Here is a 19581-nt window from a genome sequence, read left to right as displayed (position 1 = left end):
TTGTTTAAACATTCCAGAAATGCTTTATTGAGATTTTTTAATGTTCACTGAATGCAAATACCAGCTTTAAAAATTTCCCTGGCTAAAATGATCAGGACCAGAGGGTGTCCACAAAACTATGTGTGGCAAGGTACCAGTAATTGAATTCTGAGAAAAATATTAGCTCAGCCCACATCCCTAGGGAGTTGGGATAGCCTTCTATAATTAAGACATAACTCCTGACTGGATTCTTTAACTAGGGGGAAAAAAAATCAACCCTTCCTTCTTCCTAGCTGAATGTCAGGGTATATGGATCTGCCCTAATTAGAAAACAAAAAATATTTGCACTCGCCTATTTACCCAGGAAAATGTATCCTTCTTTTTTTTTCACACATTTTTAAAATTTATTTATTTGTCCATGTTGTGAAACATGTGGGATCTTAGTTCCCCAACCAGGGATCAAAGCTGAGACCCCTACGTTGGAAGTGCAGAGTCTTAACCACTGGACTGCCAGGCAAGTCCTTATTCTTAACTTCTATGTTTTCAAATGGTTACCAAAAGTAAATTAGGAGAATCAATATTCATAATTCAACACTCATAAATTTATCATTCTAATATTCCGAGCTTAATTTTTGGTTAAGATTCAGACCTTTCAACTGCAATCAACCCAGACCAATTCCACCAAATTGTATTTCAATGGTATATAATCAACCTTTGTTTGCGGACATCATACAAAGTTCAATTCAGTCGCTCAGTCGTGTCCGACTCTTTGTGCCCCATGGACTCAGCACGCCAGGCTTTTCTGTCCATCACCAACTCCCAGAGCTTGCTCAAACTCATGTCCATTGAGTTGGTGATGCCATCCAGCCATCTCATCCTCTGTCATCCCCTTCTCCTCAATAATAATAATAGCAGATAACTATTTTGAGAGTTTACTATGTGCCAGGCGCTACCCTAGGTACTCTATATGCATGATCTCACTTGATCCTTTCAACAACTCTTTGAGCTAATTACTATTATTTCTCCTCACTTTATAGACAAGAAAACTGAGACAAAAATTCACATAGTAAGTTGTAAAGCCAGGATATAAACCTAGGCAGGATGCTTCCAGAAACTCTATGCTTAACTAGTCTACTGATGCCTTCCCCAAAGTAACTATTTGATATATAGTCACAGGGCTAGTTCATACTTTAGTGTGACTTCTGTGGGGTAATTTCAACAGCTCACTTAGTACTAAAAGGCCAAGGTGAAGAACACCTTTGGAAGAAACCAACAGCCATCAACCTTGAGGGGTCTTTCTCTATAAGGGACTTAAGCAGCTTGGAAAGTGCATTCCAGCCATTGAAACTGACAGCAGATTCTTGGATCTCAATGAGCTTTAGTTTTTATTCCTCATATTGGAGGAATAACACAGTGAGTCTTTTTTAACTGAAGTATAGTTGCAGTACTCTATTATATGCTACACATATAATAGTGTAGGTGTACAATATAATGACTTAAAATGTTAAAGGTTATACTCCATTTATAGCTACTATAAAATATCAGCTATATTCCTCATGTTGTACAATATATTCTTGTAGCTTATTTTATACAAAATAGTTTATACCTCTTACTCTCTAGAGTGAGAGTTTTACATCCCCACGACTGGCCTCACACAAATTACCAGCTATCACAAAAGAGGGGTTGCGTTCAACAGAAAAAAAATCCCTATTGGAGGTTAGAGAGCCATCAGCTATGTCACTGCAAGACGGATAATGGTTCACCTGAACTCACTGGGACTTGGTTTCAGAGGATTGTTAGAAATGTTAGTCACCACTTGAAATGCAACCATCAGATAACAGCTCGGGTTCACTAATATAAACAGGGGCTTTACTGGTTCATGAATGTGCGAAGGTCAGGTGTAGATCTGGTTCCAGGCAAAGCAGATCCAGAAATTCAAACAGTGCAGTCAAGGCTCCACTGCTCTGTCAGCCCCTCAGTTCTGCTGGCCCCAGCTTGGCTTCTTTCCTCACAGTCTTTCTCCATGTGGTAAACAAGATGGCTGCTGACGGTCTCAGGCTAATACCCTCTCAGATGGGAATTTCAGCAGAAAGATGTCTCACTCCCAGAGTTCATAAATCAGTCCTGGGAAAGACTATAATTTGTCCAGCTAGGAGCATGTAACCATCTCCCCATCCTAAATCTCCAAACAAGTTCGGGCTACTCTGATAGTTCAGCCTGAGTCACACCCACTCTGTGGCCTGGCTGTGTTGGGGAAACAGGTGGGGATGCACGGTCCCATGTGGTTCAGATGGTGTTTGAGAAGAGTTTCCCAAAAGAACCACAAAATGAAGAAATCACTGTGAGCAAACAAAAACATGGCTATGTAAACGCTTGGCAGTAACAATTAAAGTAACTAACCAGATGCCTCCACTTTGCCCATGAAAAAATATAGGTTTTCTGTACTGGGCCTTTCTGATTGCCCTTCCAGGGTACTTTGAAAAAGTAAGGGAACTGCAGCACTAGGTTTCCCATTTTAGAAGACCTGGGCCAGTGTCATAACTCCAACACTAAAGAGCCCTGTGAATATGAGGAAGACTCTCCTACTTTCTGGGGGGTTCTTAGTAGGAAATTAGATATGAGACCAGCACTCCCTACTCAGCTCAAAGATTCACCTTTTGACTTAAAAAAAATCACTTCTCCTTGCTGGGTCCTAGTCTTCTCATCTAAGTGAGGGTAAGGGATTAACTCTAAAATAATCTAAGATAATCAACTTTAAAAAAAAAAAAGAAAAAAAAAAACAGGACATCCCAAAGCATCTTCAATCCTGATCCTGTTGGACAAAGCTTTCCAATCTCCCAAGCCAGATACTTAAAAATTCCATCTGGTGTTGAGGAAGGTAGAGCAGGGAAGCAAAAGCCTATGTTCACAGAGCAGGCTTGCAGAGGTGTGTACAGGGGTGGGGGGAGGTCCAGAGCCATAAGGTGGAATTGCCAGGAAGCACTTCTAGGACCACAGCCTAACCTCACTACCACAGCTGAGGCTTAATGAACACCTCACCCTTTGCTTCATAGTTCAGCGCCTGCCAGTTAAGGACATTAGGACTGAGGGTTGAACCAAGATAGACAGCATTAATCTCTTCCGGCGACAGCACAAAGTCCCACATGTTCACATCTCCAATGTCTCCCACCAAACACTGGTTTCTATCAAAGCCCCCAGCGAACGCATCCTGCTCCTGCCCCAGGATGATGCTGGCCTCTGTCCCCAGAATGGCTCCCTTCTCCAGACTCTTCCTCATCCGGGGTTTCCCATTCACCCAGAGCTCTGCAATTCCGGAGGTGGACTCCCAGCTGGCACAGATGTGCGTTGGAGCTTGAGTGTTTTCGGGACTCTGGAATAACACCTGCTTCCCATGCACTCCAAAAATATAGCCTTTACCCTTAGACCAAAATATGAGGATCTCGTTAGGTTGCTGCTTGGTGGCATAAGAGAAAATACTGTAGCTGTGGGTTCGGGCCAGCTCTGTGTAGAAATAGAGACACACGGTGAAGGCTTTGAGTGGTGTCCTTAACTGTGTTTTCAGGGATACGTAGGAATTCTCCGTCTCTTTGGGAAACACAAAGGCCTTCTTATGCAAGTCTGTGAGACAGAAAGCAGAGGAAAGATGAAAAGTTTCTCAGATCACAAAGATCTATTCCTGCATAAATAGAGTTTGGGATTGAGAAATAGACTGATTTTTCCTCAGTGTCATACACACACACAGACTTACACACGCTCACCCGTGCTGGATGTTCCTCTGACTTCACCTTGTATAATCTTAGGCCCCACACCCATCACTCAGATCAAATCCTTGGCACAGCTTGGAGTAGCCCCTACCTGTCTGGCCTGAAACACTAGAGAAGCTGATCAAGACCAGGAAACACCACAACAGCCTCTCCATGGTCAGTCTCTGCCACCAATGCTTCTAAAATCTGGATTCACCCTTCTGGAGATGTCTGTGGCTGAAAGCTCAGCGACCAGAAGTCCTAGATTCTTTGCCTCAAGATCTGCTCCATCCTGCCTGGATTTATATCCAAGGCAGTGGGGGAGTCTGTGCCACACGTAAATGATTTTCCAATACTACCTTTCTCAGCAAGCGTCAGGGCTCTGGAAAGAAGGGAAGCAAAATAATTCTGGAACAGAGAAATCAATGTTGGTTATTTATTACAAGCTCCTGTGACTATGGGATCACCAATTCTTTATGCCAGGAAAAATGAAGAAGCTCCCTGAGAGTTCCACTTGGGTATTTATCTTGAGAAAATAATTTAAAAATCTTAATAGAACATGGCCATCTGAGAACATATCATAGTATATCTCTAGCACCCACTTCAGCCCAAGTCTTGGTGTTTCATGGAGGATAGCTTCTGGAGATGAACATCATTGCCGACCCTTTTCAGATGCCTCTGGTTCACAAATTGGGAAATGCCAAAAACAAACATGTCATCCACAGAGCCAAGGACAATTTTTTCTTAGCCAATTGAGTTTCATTGCAAAGAAATCTCTGGTCCAGTGAAACATGTAACTGATCACAAACTTACCATATGTCAGAGTTTCTTCATGTCAAGGTTCAGGGAAGAGTCAAGGTGATGTGCCCAGTCCTTCAGTTCTGTCTGACTCTTTGTGACTCTGTAAACTGCATCCCACAGTCCTATGGATGCATAGTCCATAGAAAATCTCTATGGACTCCTCTGTCCATGGGATTTTCCAGGCAAGAATACTGGAGTGGGTTGCTATTTCCTTCTCCAGGGGATCTTCCTGACCCAGAGATCAAACCCACATCCCTTGTATCTCTTGCATTGGCTGGGAAGCCAATCTTACTATAGATTCCTATTTAATCCAGTCTTCAAATGGCTATTTAGCTCCTCCTGTCTCCTCAAACCCCCAGAATCTCATCCATTCTTATACACAGCAATCACAGCTCTTTATTGAGAAATTAGAAGCAAACAGGAAAAAGCCACTGTATCTCTTGTAGCAGAGGCTTCTGGCAGCTGCACAATGCCCATTCTCCACTTCTCATCCCGTAAGAACAGCACTATTGGTTGAGCACACGGTCACCCAGTCAAATACTAAACTTCACAGCCTCCTCTGCAGTTAGGAGTGAGAATGTGATTACATTCTGGCCAATGAGATATGAACAGAAGGAATAAGGATTTTCCAGGTTGCTCCCTTTAAAGACTTCTCTTGTGCTCTTCCTTTCCACTTCCCCTCCTGCCATCTGTCTAGTATTCAGACATGATAATAGGAGCTAGAGTATCACTTTTAGACCACCATGGGTGAGATGCACATTTGAGGTTGCAGATAGATGGAACCTGGATAATTGACTATGGAACCACCGCATCAGCTCTAGACTAACTACCCCAACATTTCCTTGAAGGAGACATACTGTCCTTTGTTAAATCAAAACTATTAATGTGGTCTTCCTGCTATAAAATCCAAACTGACATCTTTACACATCCTCCCATCTCCAACTTTCTGAATCTTTACTTACATATTCTGCCTCCCTCTTATGACAAAGGATGAACTGTCCGTCTATATCTAAGGGCAACCTTTGTACTTCTGCAAAGGATCCCAGACCCTGTTAATCACTCAGAGTTTTACTTCCATCAGTATTCTATCTTTTGCATCATTAATTTCTTTGCATCTTTCCCCAAAACCAGACAAACATGCTGTAATATATTTAGTCTTTTACAGAAAGGAAAAAAGAAAGGAGGAAGGATCCCACATGTCAGACATCCCAAGATTCCACACCCCTTCAGCTACTGTTCATTGTTTCTGCTCTCATTTACTGGAAAACTCCTGGAAAGGGTTTTGTGTACTGACAATCTCTGTTTTCCCATCTCCTGTTTTCTCCTCAATCCACGCAAACAAGACTTTGGCCTCCACCACTCCAGCAAAACGAACGTAAGCAAAAATCTCTTCCTTGTCAGATTTAATCATTGATTTCTGGTTTGACTTCTCATCAACAACTGAGAACAACAGCTATGTGCCAGAATGCTTGAATACTGGCACACAGTTTTTTTAAAAAAGTGAAATAGTTTTAAAGTTCTCTGCCTAATAGAAGTGGCCCTCACTTTCCCCTCTCTACGTCCTTGATTCCCAAGTGGAGACAAGAGATGGCGGTGCCTCCAAGGACATTGCTTGAGTCTCTCAATCTAGTCTTACTAGTTTCACCTCAGGTCTTCTGAAGTGAAGTTTATGACCCAATACACCCTCTTTTTACTTATTTTAGTTGGTTGTGTAATATTTACATTTCAATGAGTTTTCACAAATAGAAATCCCCCAGACAATGTGTGTCCAAACTGATTACTACTTGCCCTAAAATGAAATATCCAATCAGCATCCTTGCCTCAGGAACCACCCTCATACCAAAGGGAAGTATAGGTTTTTTATGGAAGGGGCAGCATTTAAGCTAAGACACAGGTAGGGAAGCAAGAGTTTTAAGACTAAGAAAATAATACGAGCAATGGTCACCACAAACTTCATTTTCTATTCTTCATCCACAAACTCCAAAAAAATTACTTGAACCTCTCGGTGCACAATAGTCCATTTTAGTGAATCAATATCTTTTCAGTCCCCAAATTTTATTGGTTTGCAAGACAAAACTCTGAGATATCCTTACTCTGTACCAATTGTACCAATTCACTCTCTTATTTACTCTCTATAGTGGTTCATTAGTGTATCTTCTCTACCTGATATTTCCCAGTTCAGTTCAGTTCAGTCGCTCAGTCATGTCGGACTCTTTGCGACCCCATGAATCGCAGCACGCCAGGCCTCCCTGTCCATCACCAACTCCTGGAGTTCACTCAAACTCACATCCATCAAGTCAGTGATGCCATTCGGACAACTCATCCTCTGTCATCCCCTTCTTCTCCTGCCCCCAATCCCTCCCAGCATAAGAGTCTTTTACAGTGAGTCAACTCTTCGCATCAGGTGGCCAAAGTATTGGAGTGTCAGCTTCAGCATCAGCCCTTCCAATGAACACCCAGGACTGATTTCCTTTAGGATGGACTGGTTGGATCTCCTTGCAGTCCAAGGGACTCTCAAGAGTCTTCTCCAACACCACAGTTCAAAAGTATCAATTCTTCGGCGCTCAGCTTTCTTCACAGTCCAACTCTCACATCAATACACGACCACTGGAAAAACCATAGCCTTGACTAGACAGACCTTTGTTGGCAAAGTAATGTCTCTGCCTTTTAATATGCTTTCTAGGTTGGTCATAACTTTCCTCCCAAGTAGTAAGCATCTTTTAATTTCATGGCTGCAATCACCATCTGCAGTGATTTTGGAGCCCCAGAAAAATAAAGTCTGACACTGTTTCCACTGTTTCCCCATCTATTTCCCATGAAATGATGGGACCAGATGCCATGATCTTCGTTTTCTGAATGTTGAGCTTTAAGCCAATTTTTTCACTCTCCTCTTTCACTTCCATCAAGAGGCTTTTGAGTTCCTCTTCACTTTCTGCCATAAGGGTGGTGTCATCTGCATATCTGAGGTTATTGATATTTCTCCTGGCAATCTTGATTCCAGCTTGTTCTTCTTCCAGCCCAGCGTTTCTCATGATGTACTCTGCATAGAAGTTAAATAAGCAGGGTGACAATATACAGCCTTGACGTACTCCTTTTCCTATTTGGAACCAGTCTGTTGTTCCATGCCCAGTTCTAATTGTTGCTTCCTGACCAGCATATAGGTTTCTCAACAGGCAGGTCAGGGGGTCTGATATTCCCATCTCTTTCAGAATTTTCCACAGTTTATTGTGATCCACACAGTCAAAGGCTTTGGCATAGTCAATAAAGCAGAAATAGATGTTTTTCTGGAACTCTCTTGCTTTTTTGATGATTCAATGGATGTTGGCAATTTGATCTCTGGTTCCTCTGCCTTTTCTAAAACCAGCTTGAACTTCTGAAAGTTCATGGTTCACGTATTGCTGAAGCCTGGCTTGGAGAATTTTGAGCATTACTTTACTAGTGTGTGAGATGAGTGCAATTGTGCCGTAGTTTGAGCATTCTTTGGCATTGCCTTTCTTTGGGATTGGAATGAAAACTGACCTTTTCCAATCCTGTGGCCACTGCTGAGTTTTCCAAATTTGCTGACATATTGAGTGCAGCACTTTCACAGTATCATCTTTCAGGATTTGGAATAGCTCCACTGGAATTCCATCACCTCCACTAGCTTTGTTTGTAGTGATGCTTTCTAAGGCCCACTTGACTTCACATTCCGGGATGTCTGTTTCTAGGTCAGTGATCACATCATCATGATTATCTTGGTCATGAAGATCTTTTTTTGTACAGTTCTGTATATTCTTGCCACCTCTTCTTAATATCTTCTGCTTCTGTTAGGTCCATACCATTTCTGTCCTTTATCGAGCCCATCTTTGCATGAAATGTTCCCTTGGTATCTCTAATTTTCTTGAAGAGATCTCTAGTCTTTCCCATGTTGTTGTTTTCCTCTATTTCTTTGCATTGATCGCTGAGGAAGGCTTTCTTATCTCTCCTTGCTATTCTTTGGAATTCTGCATTCAGATGCTTAAATATTTCCTTTTCTCCTTTGCTTTTCACTTCTCTTCTTTACACAGCTATTTGTAAGGCCTCCCCAGACAGCCATTTTGCTTTTTTGCATTTCTTTTCCATGGGGATGGTCTTGACCCCTGTCTCCTATACAATGTCACAATCCTCCATCCATAGTTCATCAGGCACTCTATCTATCAAATCTAGTCCCTTAAATCTATTTCTCACTTCCACTGTATAATCATAAGGGATTTGATTTAGGTCATACCTGAATGGTCTAGTGGTTTTCCTTACTTTCTTCAATTTAAGTCTGAATTTGGCAATAAGGAGTTCATGATCTGAGCCACAGTCAGCTCCTGGTCTTGTTTTTGCTGATTGTATAGAGTTTCTCCATCTTTGGCTGCAAAGGATATAATCAATCTGATTTTGGTGTTGGCCATCTGGTGATGTCCATGTGTAGAGTCTTCTCTTGTGTTGTTGGAAGAGGGTGTTTGCTATGACCTGTGTGTTCTCTTGGCAAAACTCTATTAGCCTTTGCCCTGCTTCATTCCGTATTCCAAGGCCAAATTTGCCTGTTACTCCAGGTGTTTCTTGACTTCCTACTTTTGCATTCCAGTCCCCTATAATGAAAAGGACATCTTTTTTGGGTGTTAGTTCTAAAAGGTCTTGTAGGTCTTCATAGCACCGTTCAACTTCAGCTTCTTCAGCGTTACTGGTTGGGGCATAGGCTTGGATTACCATGATATTGAATGGTTTGCCTTGGAAATGAACAGAGATCATTCTGTCATTTCTGAGATTGCATATTCTGAGTACTGCATTTCAGACTCTTTTGTTGACCATGTGGCTACTCCATTTCTTCTAAAGGATTCCTGCCCACAGTAGCAGATATAATGATCATCTGAGTTAAATTCGCCCATTCCAGTCCATTTTAGTTCACTGATTCCTAGAATGTCGACGTTCACTCTTGCCATCTCCTGTTTGACCACTTCCAATTTGCCTTGATTCATGGACCTGACATTCCAGGTTCCTATGCAGTATTGCTCTTTACAGCATTGGACCTTGCTTCTATCGCCAGTCACATCCACAACCGGGTATTGTTTTTGCTTTGGCTCCATCCCTTCATTCTTTCTGGAGTTATTTCTCCACTGATCTCCAGTAGCATATTGGGTACCTACCCAACCCGGGGAGTTCCTCTTTCAGTATCCTATCATTTTGCCTTTTCATACTGTTCATGGGGTTCTCAAGGCAAGAATACTGAAGTGGTTTACCATTCCCTTCTCCAGTGGACCACATTCTGTCAGACCTCTCCACCATGACCCGCCCTTCTTGGGTTGCCCCACAGGCATGCCTTAGTTTCATTGAGTTAGACAAGGCTGTGGTCCGTGTGATCAGATTGACTAGTTTTCCGTGAGTATGGTTTCAGCGTGTCTGCCTTCTGATGCCCTCTCACAATACCTACCATCTTACTTGGGTTTCTCTTATCTTGGACGTGGGGTATCTCTTCACGGCTGCTCCAGCAAAGTGCAGCCACTGCTCCTTACCTTGGACGTGGGCTTGCTCCTCTCGGCCGCTGCGCTGACCTCAGGCATGGGGTAGCTCCTCTCGGCCACTCCTGTGCTGTTGCAGCCTGGCGCTTTCCACTTACTAATCACTATTAGCATTGCTGTTCTGTTTGCCAGAAAAATAATTACACTTGTATTTGTAAAGTATTATTGTCTCTCTCTGTTGCCACCATTCATAAATACTTGCTAATGAAACAATGTATAGAAAATTTGGGCCTGAGATCTTGCAAAATAAGTGAGAGGCTTTCAAGGTTCCTTGAACAAGAAAATAATAGACCTGTGTTTGAAATTTTCATTGGTGGCAGAATGAAGGATGTATTGGAGTGAGAGAAATGGTAAACAGGAAGACCCCCTTGGTGGGTCTTAGTTCATTAGTACAACAAGACACATATTAGGAGATTTACCAGGAATCAGGCACTAAGCTAGCTAACTAGAAAGTTTTAAAAATCATTCTGGACCCAATCCCAATGTGGCAAAGCAGGGGGTGTGTGTGTGTGTGTGTGTGTGTGTGTGTGTGTGTCTTCACAACACCAAACCAGTTGCATGCCCTACAATTCAATTTTAATACTGTCTCCCCCAAGATAGTATCAGATTCCACAGGTTAAGGATTCATTCTTACAAGACTGCCTTCCCCCACCATCCCTTCAAATGCCAATCTGAAGCCCAGGTTATGCTACAGACCTATTGGCTATAGAGCAGAGATTCCAACAACCTCCTCCACCCTGGGTTCAATTAATCTGCCAAAGTGGCTCACAGAAATATTTTACCTACTAGGTTACCCCTTAGTTATGAAAGGATATTACTCAGGAACAGCCAGATGGAGGAGACGCATAGGTCAAGGTCTCAGGAAAAGTGAAGAGCTCCTATGCCATCTCTGAACATACAACTCTCTTCACATCTCCACATGTTCACCAGCTTGGAAAGTCTGAACACCTTTTGGGTATTTATGGGGGCTTCACTCAGAGAAGGCAATGGCACCCCACTCCAGTACTCTTGCCTGGAAAATCTCATGGACGGAGGAGCCTGGTAGGCTGCAGTCCATGGGGTCGCTAAGAGTCGGACTCGAAGGGGCGACTTCACTTTCACTTTTCAGTTTCATGCATTGGAGAAAGAAATGGCAACCCACTCCAGTGTTCTTGCCTGGAGAATCCCAGGGACAGGGGAGCCTGATGGGCTGCCATCTATGGGGTCGCACAGAGTCGGACACGACTGAAGCGACTTAGCAGCAGCAGCATTACATCATTCAGCATTCGTGACTGAACTCAACCTTCAGCTCCTCTTTCCTCCCTGGAGGTATGGGGGTGGGACTGAAACTTCCAACCCTCTAACCACATGGGTGTTTCTCCTGGTAACCAGCCTCTGTCTTTAGGTGTAGTCCACCTATTCACATAACAAAAGACCTTCATCACTCTCCTAGGGTTTTAGGAGGGTTGTGGCACAAATGGGGACAAAGATCAAATATAAACTTACTACACATCATAGTACCACAGTCATGCTAAAGACAATAGGCACCAAAGCTAGGGCAGAATCAATAAAACTACAGAGAACGGGAGATATTTGAGAAGCAAGTCAGCAGGAAAAATTGATAGAAATGAAACACTGATCAAATTCAAAAAGAGAGCAGTGTTCTTTAATGGCAAATGCTATGTGAATGAGGTCAAGGTGGTTTGATTGTTAGTACACAGGCTGGTTGATTTCACTTATCCAGTGGTCAAACACTACAATTTTAAACTCAGTTAGGAATCTAGGAAAGATAACCCCAAAGTCAAGAAAAAAATGTGCACATGGATCAGTACAGCAACAGCACCTTCGTTAGGAAAAGAGAGATGTGTATGCACATGTACTCAGTCATGTCTTTGTGACCTCATGGATGGTAGCCCTCCAGGCTCCTCTGTCCATGGGTTTTCCAGGAAAGAACACTGGAGTGGGTAGCCATTTCCTATTCTAGGGGGTCCTCCTGACCCAGGGATTGAACCCACATCTCTTGCATCTCCTGCACTGGCAGGGAGATTCTTTACCACTACTGTCACCTGGAAAGTCCAAAAAGAGAGAAAGTTCATTACCCTATTATTTGGGCAATGGCATCACCTTCTTGAAAGGCAGTCTATTACAGAGCCTTTCACAGATTTGGAGCTCAATAGTGTTGTGGGATGAACAGATGAAGAAATAGTGAGGGAATGTAGGAAGGAACTGCAGGGAAAAGCCAAGTTGCTAAATTTAATCAATGGTGGACTGAGTTCAAGCACAAGTATTTTCTTCCCATCTCAATTCCTACAAATGATAGAGAACATTTTCTTAAAGAATAAATCCACTTAGTACAGGAAAAAAAAAAAAGAGTTCCACAAGTAGAAAGAAACATTGGAGATCTCTGAAAGACAGAAAAGATATAAATACATAGATAGAGGAAATTATAACCCAAAATATATGCTCGGGAGAGCTGCTCTGAAAATTTGAAGTGTTTCTGAGTGCCCCAAAGTAAAGGACAATGGCAGCAAGTGGTAGAACAAGATAGTGGAGAGATTGATTAAGGAGTCACTGTCGCCATCCATTGCCTTCTTAGTCAACCGTTAACCTGGGCAGAGAGAATTCTTAGAACTGGGAGGCTGGAGATACCCACAAGGAAACTTGAAAATCTCACATCCAGAAGAGCAATTACTGGTATGCTTTGCCAGCACTTTTTGCTCCTTCCTCATAATCCCTGAAGATAAGCTACAGAAGAGAGTAACAGCATCTACAGACAAGCTGAAAGAATTAATGCCATGAAAAGGGGGGCATCCCACTCAACAAGTTTAGGAACACTCACCTTAGGAAACAGGATTCAAGAGTGATTGAGAAGTTATTTGTTGAGAAACATAATTAAGATACTCAGGATATAAAGGCTAGACCAAAAAAAAAAAAAAAAAATCTTGAGAATCAAAACTTTGATACTCCAAACAAGAGTTTCAGAAAAAGAAAAAATGGGGATTAGAGGTAGAAAAAAATAAGCAAAGAAATGATAGAAAATTTCCCAGAATGAATGACAAACATGGTCAGATTGAAAGAGTCACAAACCAAGCAGGACGTGTAAAAAAGATCCATGCCTAACAATTTCAAAGAGCTTAATAATCAAGAAAAGAAGAAGCATTGGAAAAATCTGTAAATAGTGTGTGTGTTTGTGTGTGCATATGTGTGTGTGTGTATCCTAGGAAGGATTAAGAAGCAATGGATGTTGAACAAAAGAAAGAAAGGGGGAGAGAGAAAGGGAAGGAGGGAGAGAGTAAGGAGGAAAGGAAGAATGAAAACTGTGAAGAAAGAGAGAATTTTAGAAAAGAGAAAGCTACCTGATTTATTTTAACAAGTTAACGTGACAGCCCAAATAAAAACAGTACAAGAAAAGAAAATGAGAAGTTAATCTTATCTATGAACATAGATGCAAAAATCTTACATAAAATTATGCAAGTCAAATTAAACTACATAACAATGTTTTAAACATCATGACTGGGTACAGTTGCTAAGCAAACAACAGCAAATGCAAATATTCCCACCTGCTGAAGCACCATTTATGGGAACACACAGTCACAGCTGTGCCCCCCATGAACCATCACATTCTAGAACAACAGTCAGAGACCCGGCAGGGCAAAACATCAGACTCTAAGGAGGGATCCCTACCCTTGGGTTACGAGGCTGCTTGATTAGAGAAGTACCAGCTTCTCTCCTGGTGTGATGAGTCAGTGACACAGTGGCAATATGGCATGCTGCTGCTAATTTGCTTCAGTCGTGTCTGACTCTGTGCGACCCCATAGACGGCAGCCCACCAGGCTCCCCGTCCCTGGGATTCTCCAGGCAAGAACACTGGAGTGGGTTGCCATTTCCTTCTCCAACGCATGAAAGTGAAAAGTGAAAGTGAAGTCGCTCAGTCATGTCTGATCCTTAGCGACCCCATGGACTGCAGCCTACCAGGCTCCTCCGTCCATGGGATTTTCCAGGCAAGAGTACTGGAGTGGGGTGCCATTGCCTTCTCTGAATATGGCATGACAGCTTAGCATTCATGGCTGGAGTGGACACTGCTTTTCCCCTAATGTGGCTGGGGGTTGAGCCTTGTAGTCATAGCTAAAAATCTCTAACTCAAGCTTGGAAAGGGTGAACCATATATATACACCCATGGTAAGACCATGCTGGCACGACTGAGGAGTACGTGTTCAAGCCTTACAATGTATAAGGATTGGTTGCCTGAGTGGTTTCCATGGAGATTTACACTGGGCCAGCACATTTTCTGGGTAGCCAGCTACCAAGGGTTACCTTGAACACAGTAAAATAATTAACACTTACCTGTCCAGGGTTTTCTTCAGAAATTTGGGGTAGTTTGAAATTAGGACAACTTATCAATATAATTTATATGACTTTGACAGACTTAAAAGCAACCTCATAAGACCATTTCAGTAGATACCAGAGAAATTTAGAAAATGTATCATTTACTCATCCTAAGTAAGAGCTAAAAGAGGAGCTACTAAAAGCCTAGAGCAAATATAATTCTTAAAAGTGAAATTTTAGAAGCTTTCCTTTAGAGTCAGGGATATGGAAAGTTGCCTACTATCAGCCCACTGCACTGTCCAACAGAAAGCAGTAAAACAAGAAAAAAAAAGTGATCTGATGGTCAGAAAAGAAGAAAGATGTACAGTGACTTACACATATGGTTGTTTATATTTAAAATCCTGAAAAAAAATCTACACATAAATTATTAGACTCCATAGAAGTTCAACATTTGTGTTGATAGAAGATAACCATAATAGAACACATTTAAGAAGTTTCCCACAGCGGAGATCAATTGGAAAATATGGCATATAAAAGATCCCAGTCACAATAGCAATAAAACCCATATAACATTTGGAAGTAAAGCTAATGGAAATGTGAAACCCTTTTATATTTAAAAAATTTAAGTATTATTAAAGGATATAAAAATGAATAAATTGGTAGCTACATTATACCCATCAATTGACCCAATATTGTAATGGTGCTATGCTCAGTCCCTTAGTCCCTCAGTCCCTCAGTCATGTCTGAGTCTTTGCAACCCCACTGTAGCCCACCAGTCTCTTCTGTCCATGGAATTCTCCAGGCAAGAATACTGGAGTGGGGGACTATTTCCTAACCCAGAAGATCTTCCTGACCCAGGGATTGAATGCAAGTCTCCCGTGTCTCCTGCACTGCAGGCAGATTCTTTAGCACTAGCGCCACCTGGAAAACCCAAGATGGTACTGCTGCTGCTGCTGCTAAGTCGCTTCAGTCGTGTCCGACTCTGTGCGACCCCATAGACGGCAGCTCCCCAAATTACTGTATACATTTCATTAAATGTTCAAACCCTATGAACAAAATAATTCTTCTAGGAATATAACCTATAAAAAGTTCCTTCTTATAACTTTTTGAATGAATTAGGAAACACTTTTTATTTCACTTTAATTTTGGAAGATATTTATATCATAAAAAGGAACATTTTTAACACACAGTTTAAATTTTTTCAGGTTTCCACTTCACATTGTTAGCTAACTGGCAACCAGAAAGCAGATTAAAGTAGGAAGAGACATGTGCAAGGAAATTTTTGCAGTGTAGTTTGTAATTGGGAAAAAAAAATAGAAGGAATCCAAACGTCCACCGGTTGGGAAATGCATACCTATATGAAGAAACAGTACGCTTCCGTTAAAAAGAATGAATTAGATATGTATGCACTCTGCTCTGCAACAAATACAAGTGTCTGGATGCAAATTAGACCATATTTGATTGGTAACTAAAAGAACAGTGTTAGAATAATATAAATCTAAATCCACTCATACACCACCTTCCTTAACAGGCTAATGTAGTGAAACAATAAAGATCACACTTTCTCATAAATAAAGAAAATCCTTAATAACATACAGAGATCTTAATGAAAAGGCTGAAAGTTCTGCCTAAATGCCATTAGTGCGTGTAGTATTTTTAGTGGCTTCAAAAACTGCTAAACATTTCATAGCATCCAACTATATTGTGGTGCTTATGAAGAAGCTGTCAAGATATAGCTCTTGTTTCCTTTGAAAAACATTTTCTGATAGTTAAAGCTACACTAGGGATCAGATTATAAGTTTTTATGAAACCAACATCTATTGGAGGTGATCATCCTCAAAGACATATATCTCAGAGGCAGTCATGAGTCTTGGGCTGTAGGTTCCTAAAGTGTGACTAATTTGTGAGACTGGTGAGGGTGTCTGAAAAGTCTTCACCATGCTAATAATTTGATTGGAATTGTTACTGTTCGTATTAGTGCTCTGATAGTGCGTAGGTTCTGAGTGGTCTGCTCCTAATTATCTATGGGTCTAATTATCCCACAAGACCTGCTATTTTTAGTGCACAATTAAGCAGAACATGAAGATTTTCAGAAATGCACATATCACATTATAGCAACAAAAAAAAATGCTTGCATTTCAAAAGGGCTAAATCTTAAAGCTGAATAAAAAGGCAGCTTATAAGAGCTATTTAAATGTTATCTCTTACTCAACTTTTAGAATTCAAAATAATATTATAAATGTACATAAGTATGTACGTATCTATTGTGTTTATATTTTTAAATAAATAACTCCCTAAAAACCCACAACTCCAGTCTAATAAGAAAAGAAACATCAGATAACCTCAAACTGAGGGACTTTCTACAAAATTCCTGACCAGTACTCCTCAAAACTGTCAAGGTGGTGAAACATAAGGGAAGACCCAGAAATTGTTACAGACCAGTGAGATTCAGGAGACGTGATGACTAAAGGTAATGTGGTTTCCTTGATGGAATCCTTGAACAGAAAAAGGAAATTAGTATAGAAACCAGGGAAATCTGAATGAAAACTGAAGTTCAGAGGAGCCTGGTGAGCTGCAGTCCACGGGGTCGCAAAGAGTTGGACACGACTGAGCAACTGAGCACACACACACCCAAGTCTCAACACACAAACACACACACACAGACATGGAGGAGAGAAAAAGCACTGACATAGATATGTTTAGTTCCTTATCCCAAAGTCATAATAGGACAAGTCATTCCTTCCAGGGTAGATGACCTATATACTACTGGCAAACCAGTGACCTGGAACAAAAAACCCTGGTTTGCAGTGTTTGCTGGTTTCCATGCTTTAAATACTCCCACTGGGGCTGATTTCAAACTGCCAATATGATGTCACTGAATGCAGACTTGAGAAGAAGAGTAGAGCCTGTATTAGCTAGCTGCAGGACATGACTGACTTCTCCCCTGGAGATGCGATGAGAATAAGGAAGGTAAGGCCAGGGACAATTCTCTAATGCTACTTCCACCTCTATTTTTTGTTCTTTTAATCTATATGGCTCAACTAAAACACCTGTGACCAACTAGAGCTGTAACTATCCCCAGTGCTCCTTTATAAATTCTCCTATGACTGCTGGCAATCAATGTATATTTTGCTCCAGAATAACAGATTAATTAAATTACTATGAGGCCATGCTACAATCAAGTCTAAAATTAACTGCATACTGTTTCCAATTCAAATTATTTATAGTCATCTCAAAGTTCTGCAATGACTTTCTTCACTCTGTATGAAAATCTCTAGGTCCATTCTAGGAAGGAAACCCAAAAAGGAGAGGATATATGTATACACCTGATGTGAAGAACCGACTCATTAGAAAATACTCTGATGCTAGGAAAGATTGAAGGCAGGAGGAGAAGGGGATGACAGAGGATAAGATGGTTGGATTGCATCACTGACTCAATGGAGATGAGTTTGAGCAAGCTCCGGGAGACGGTGTAGGATAAGGAAGTCTGGCATGCTGCAGTCCATGGGGTCGCAAAGAGTTAGACACAACTGAGCGACTGAACAACAAAAATAGCTGATTCACTTTGCTATACAGCAGAAACTAAACTAACACAACATTGTAAAGTAACTATATTTCAATTTTTAAAAGTTCTGCTATGAAATTCAATGACAATATTAAGGTATTTAAGTAATAAATGCCCACAACATATAATGTGTTTGTGCCAAGTCACTTCAGTCCTGTGATCAGTCTTCGCAACCCTATGGACCATAGGCTGCCAGGTTCATCTGTCCATGGGATTCTCCAGGCAAGAATACTGCCCCAAATCTAAATTCAAAATCTCTTCATTATTAAATTTCCAGGGAGAGGTTAAAATCCCAAAATTAAATTTCCCCGTAAGTAAAGTCTAAAGTCAAATTGCCTCACCCTTTTGAGTTAAAAATCCAAAGAAATTAGATTCTAAATTTATTCTGCCCAACTTCTCATTCTGGTTTGTCTCAGCCAGAGTCGCACTGCACAGTCAGGGCAGAGTCACACTTCCTCAGTATCTGCAGCCTGGGCTGCTTTCACCAAGAGACTGTGGCTCCTACAAGCCCTGCAAAGTGAAATGAGCTCGTCCTCTAAGGAGTTCAAAGGGTTTATCAGGGCACACAAGATGACCACAGCTTTGAATCCCACCTGCAAAATGTAGAAAACAAGCTCCTACCACAGATCCTAAATCAGATATCCAAGACAAAGTTATTTTCTCCAAGCTCAGGACTCAGTGTTACCAAAGGCAATGATAAAAACTCTGTAATGGTTGAAAGAATAAAAATAGTTGGAAAAAATTTTGACTGGGGCTTCACAAAACACCAGTGAAGTGATGTCAATTGTCCTGAGTCCATAACCTGTAAGCTCATCTGGGAGCAATTCCTTGAGAGATTAATGTGAAGCCCACGGATTCACCCCTGCTGGGAGAGAATTCCACCTCTGCTCACCCTGAGAGTGGCAGTGAGTATTGGCACCCTCGTGAATAGTTTAGTAATACGGGATGTTGGCAAAGCCCATTACCGTGTCTTATTTGATACATCTTCCTTTTCCCTTCTGCATAATCAGATTCTCTTGATCCCCTCCATCCCTTTGCGCCTTCTATTTTTGACATCTCCTGTTTCTGAATCCCCTGGGGGCTCCTACGTAGTGACCTAGCCTCTGAAATACATTCAGGGCGGGAATGTTTGATTCTTGGCCCCAGAGGTGGCTGCCACCGCCTCTTCCTGAAGAATTGTTCAGGCTGATAAAGGCCACTTGGGAAAGGTCTCTCTCCTGGCCTCGCATTTATTGGTAATCACCCTGAGCAGATCTCCAAACTGAAGTGGCTGTTGATGCTTCTGAATCTCAGCCCATGGGGCCAAATACACTACTTAAGAAATAACTTCATCAGCTTTCAATGCTCTGGGCCATCTCTGAACAGCATTCTTTCTGCCACATCATTTTCTTAGGTAATTAGCAAAGCCAGAGCCAACTTGGGAAGGGGTGATGTGACTTAAGTGAAAAAGAAATGATAAAATATACTTGTTAGTCAAATGTAGGACCCCTTTTCAACCAGACTTCCACTACTAAGTCCCCTTGAATACAGAAATTCCAGCACCATCACCACTGGTCATTAGTACACTTCAGCTACAGCTCTCATTTTGTGACAAGAACTATTAATAATGCAGGTGTAATTGATGTGTAAGGGGATGATATCAATGTAATATAGATGTTGCATC

General features: G+C 41.5%; 1 protein-coding gene across 1 annotated transcript; it reads right to left on the bottom strand.

The window, feature by feature from the left end:
- On the bottom strand, positions 1–4056 carry CRP (C-reactive protein). Its single transcript, XM_061402132.1, has 2 exons — positions 3835–4056; positions 1–3597 (listed from the first exon to the last, which is right to left on the bottom strand). Exons 1-2 carry the CDS (start codon positions 3896–3898, stop codon positions 2987–2989), a joined length of 675 nt encoding a protein of 224 aa, XP_061258116.1. The 5' UTR covers positions 3899–4056; the 3' UTR covers positions 1–2986.
- Positions 4057–19581: the final 15525 nt, after the last annotated feature.

Source organism: Bos javanicus, chromosome 3 (genome assembly GCF_032452875.1).
Source record: "Bos javanicus breed banteng chromosome 3, ARS-OSU_banteng_1.0, whole genome shotgun sequence".
NCBI classification, from domain to species: Eukaryota; Metazoa; Chordata; class Mammalia; order Artiodactyla; family Bovidae; genus Bos; species Bos javanicus.
This window is presented reverse-complemented; position numbering and strand designations above follow the sequence as displayed.

Coding starts and splice junctions, on each gene's coding strand:
- CRP (XM_061402132.1), bottom strand. CDS start 3,898: ATGGAGAGGCTGTTGTGGTGTTTCCTGGTCTTGATCAGCTTCTCTAGT. Junction 3,598..3,834: donor TAGTGTTTCAGGCCAGACAG/GTAGGGGCTACT, acceptor TCTGTCTCACAG/ACTTGCATAAGAAGGCCTTT.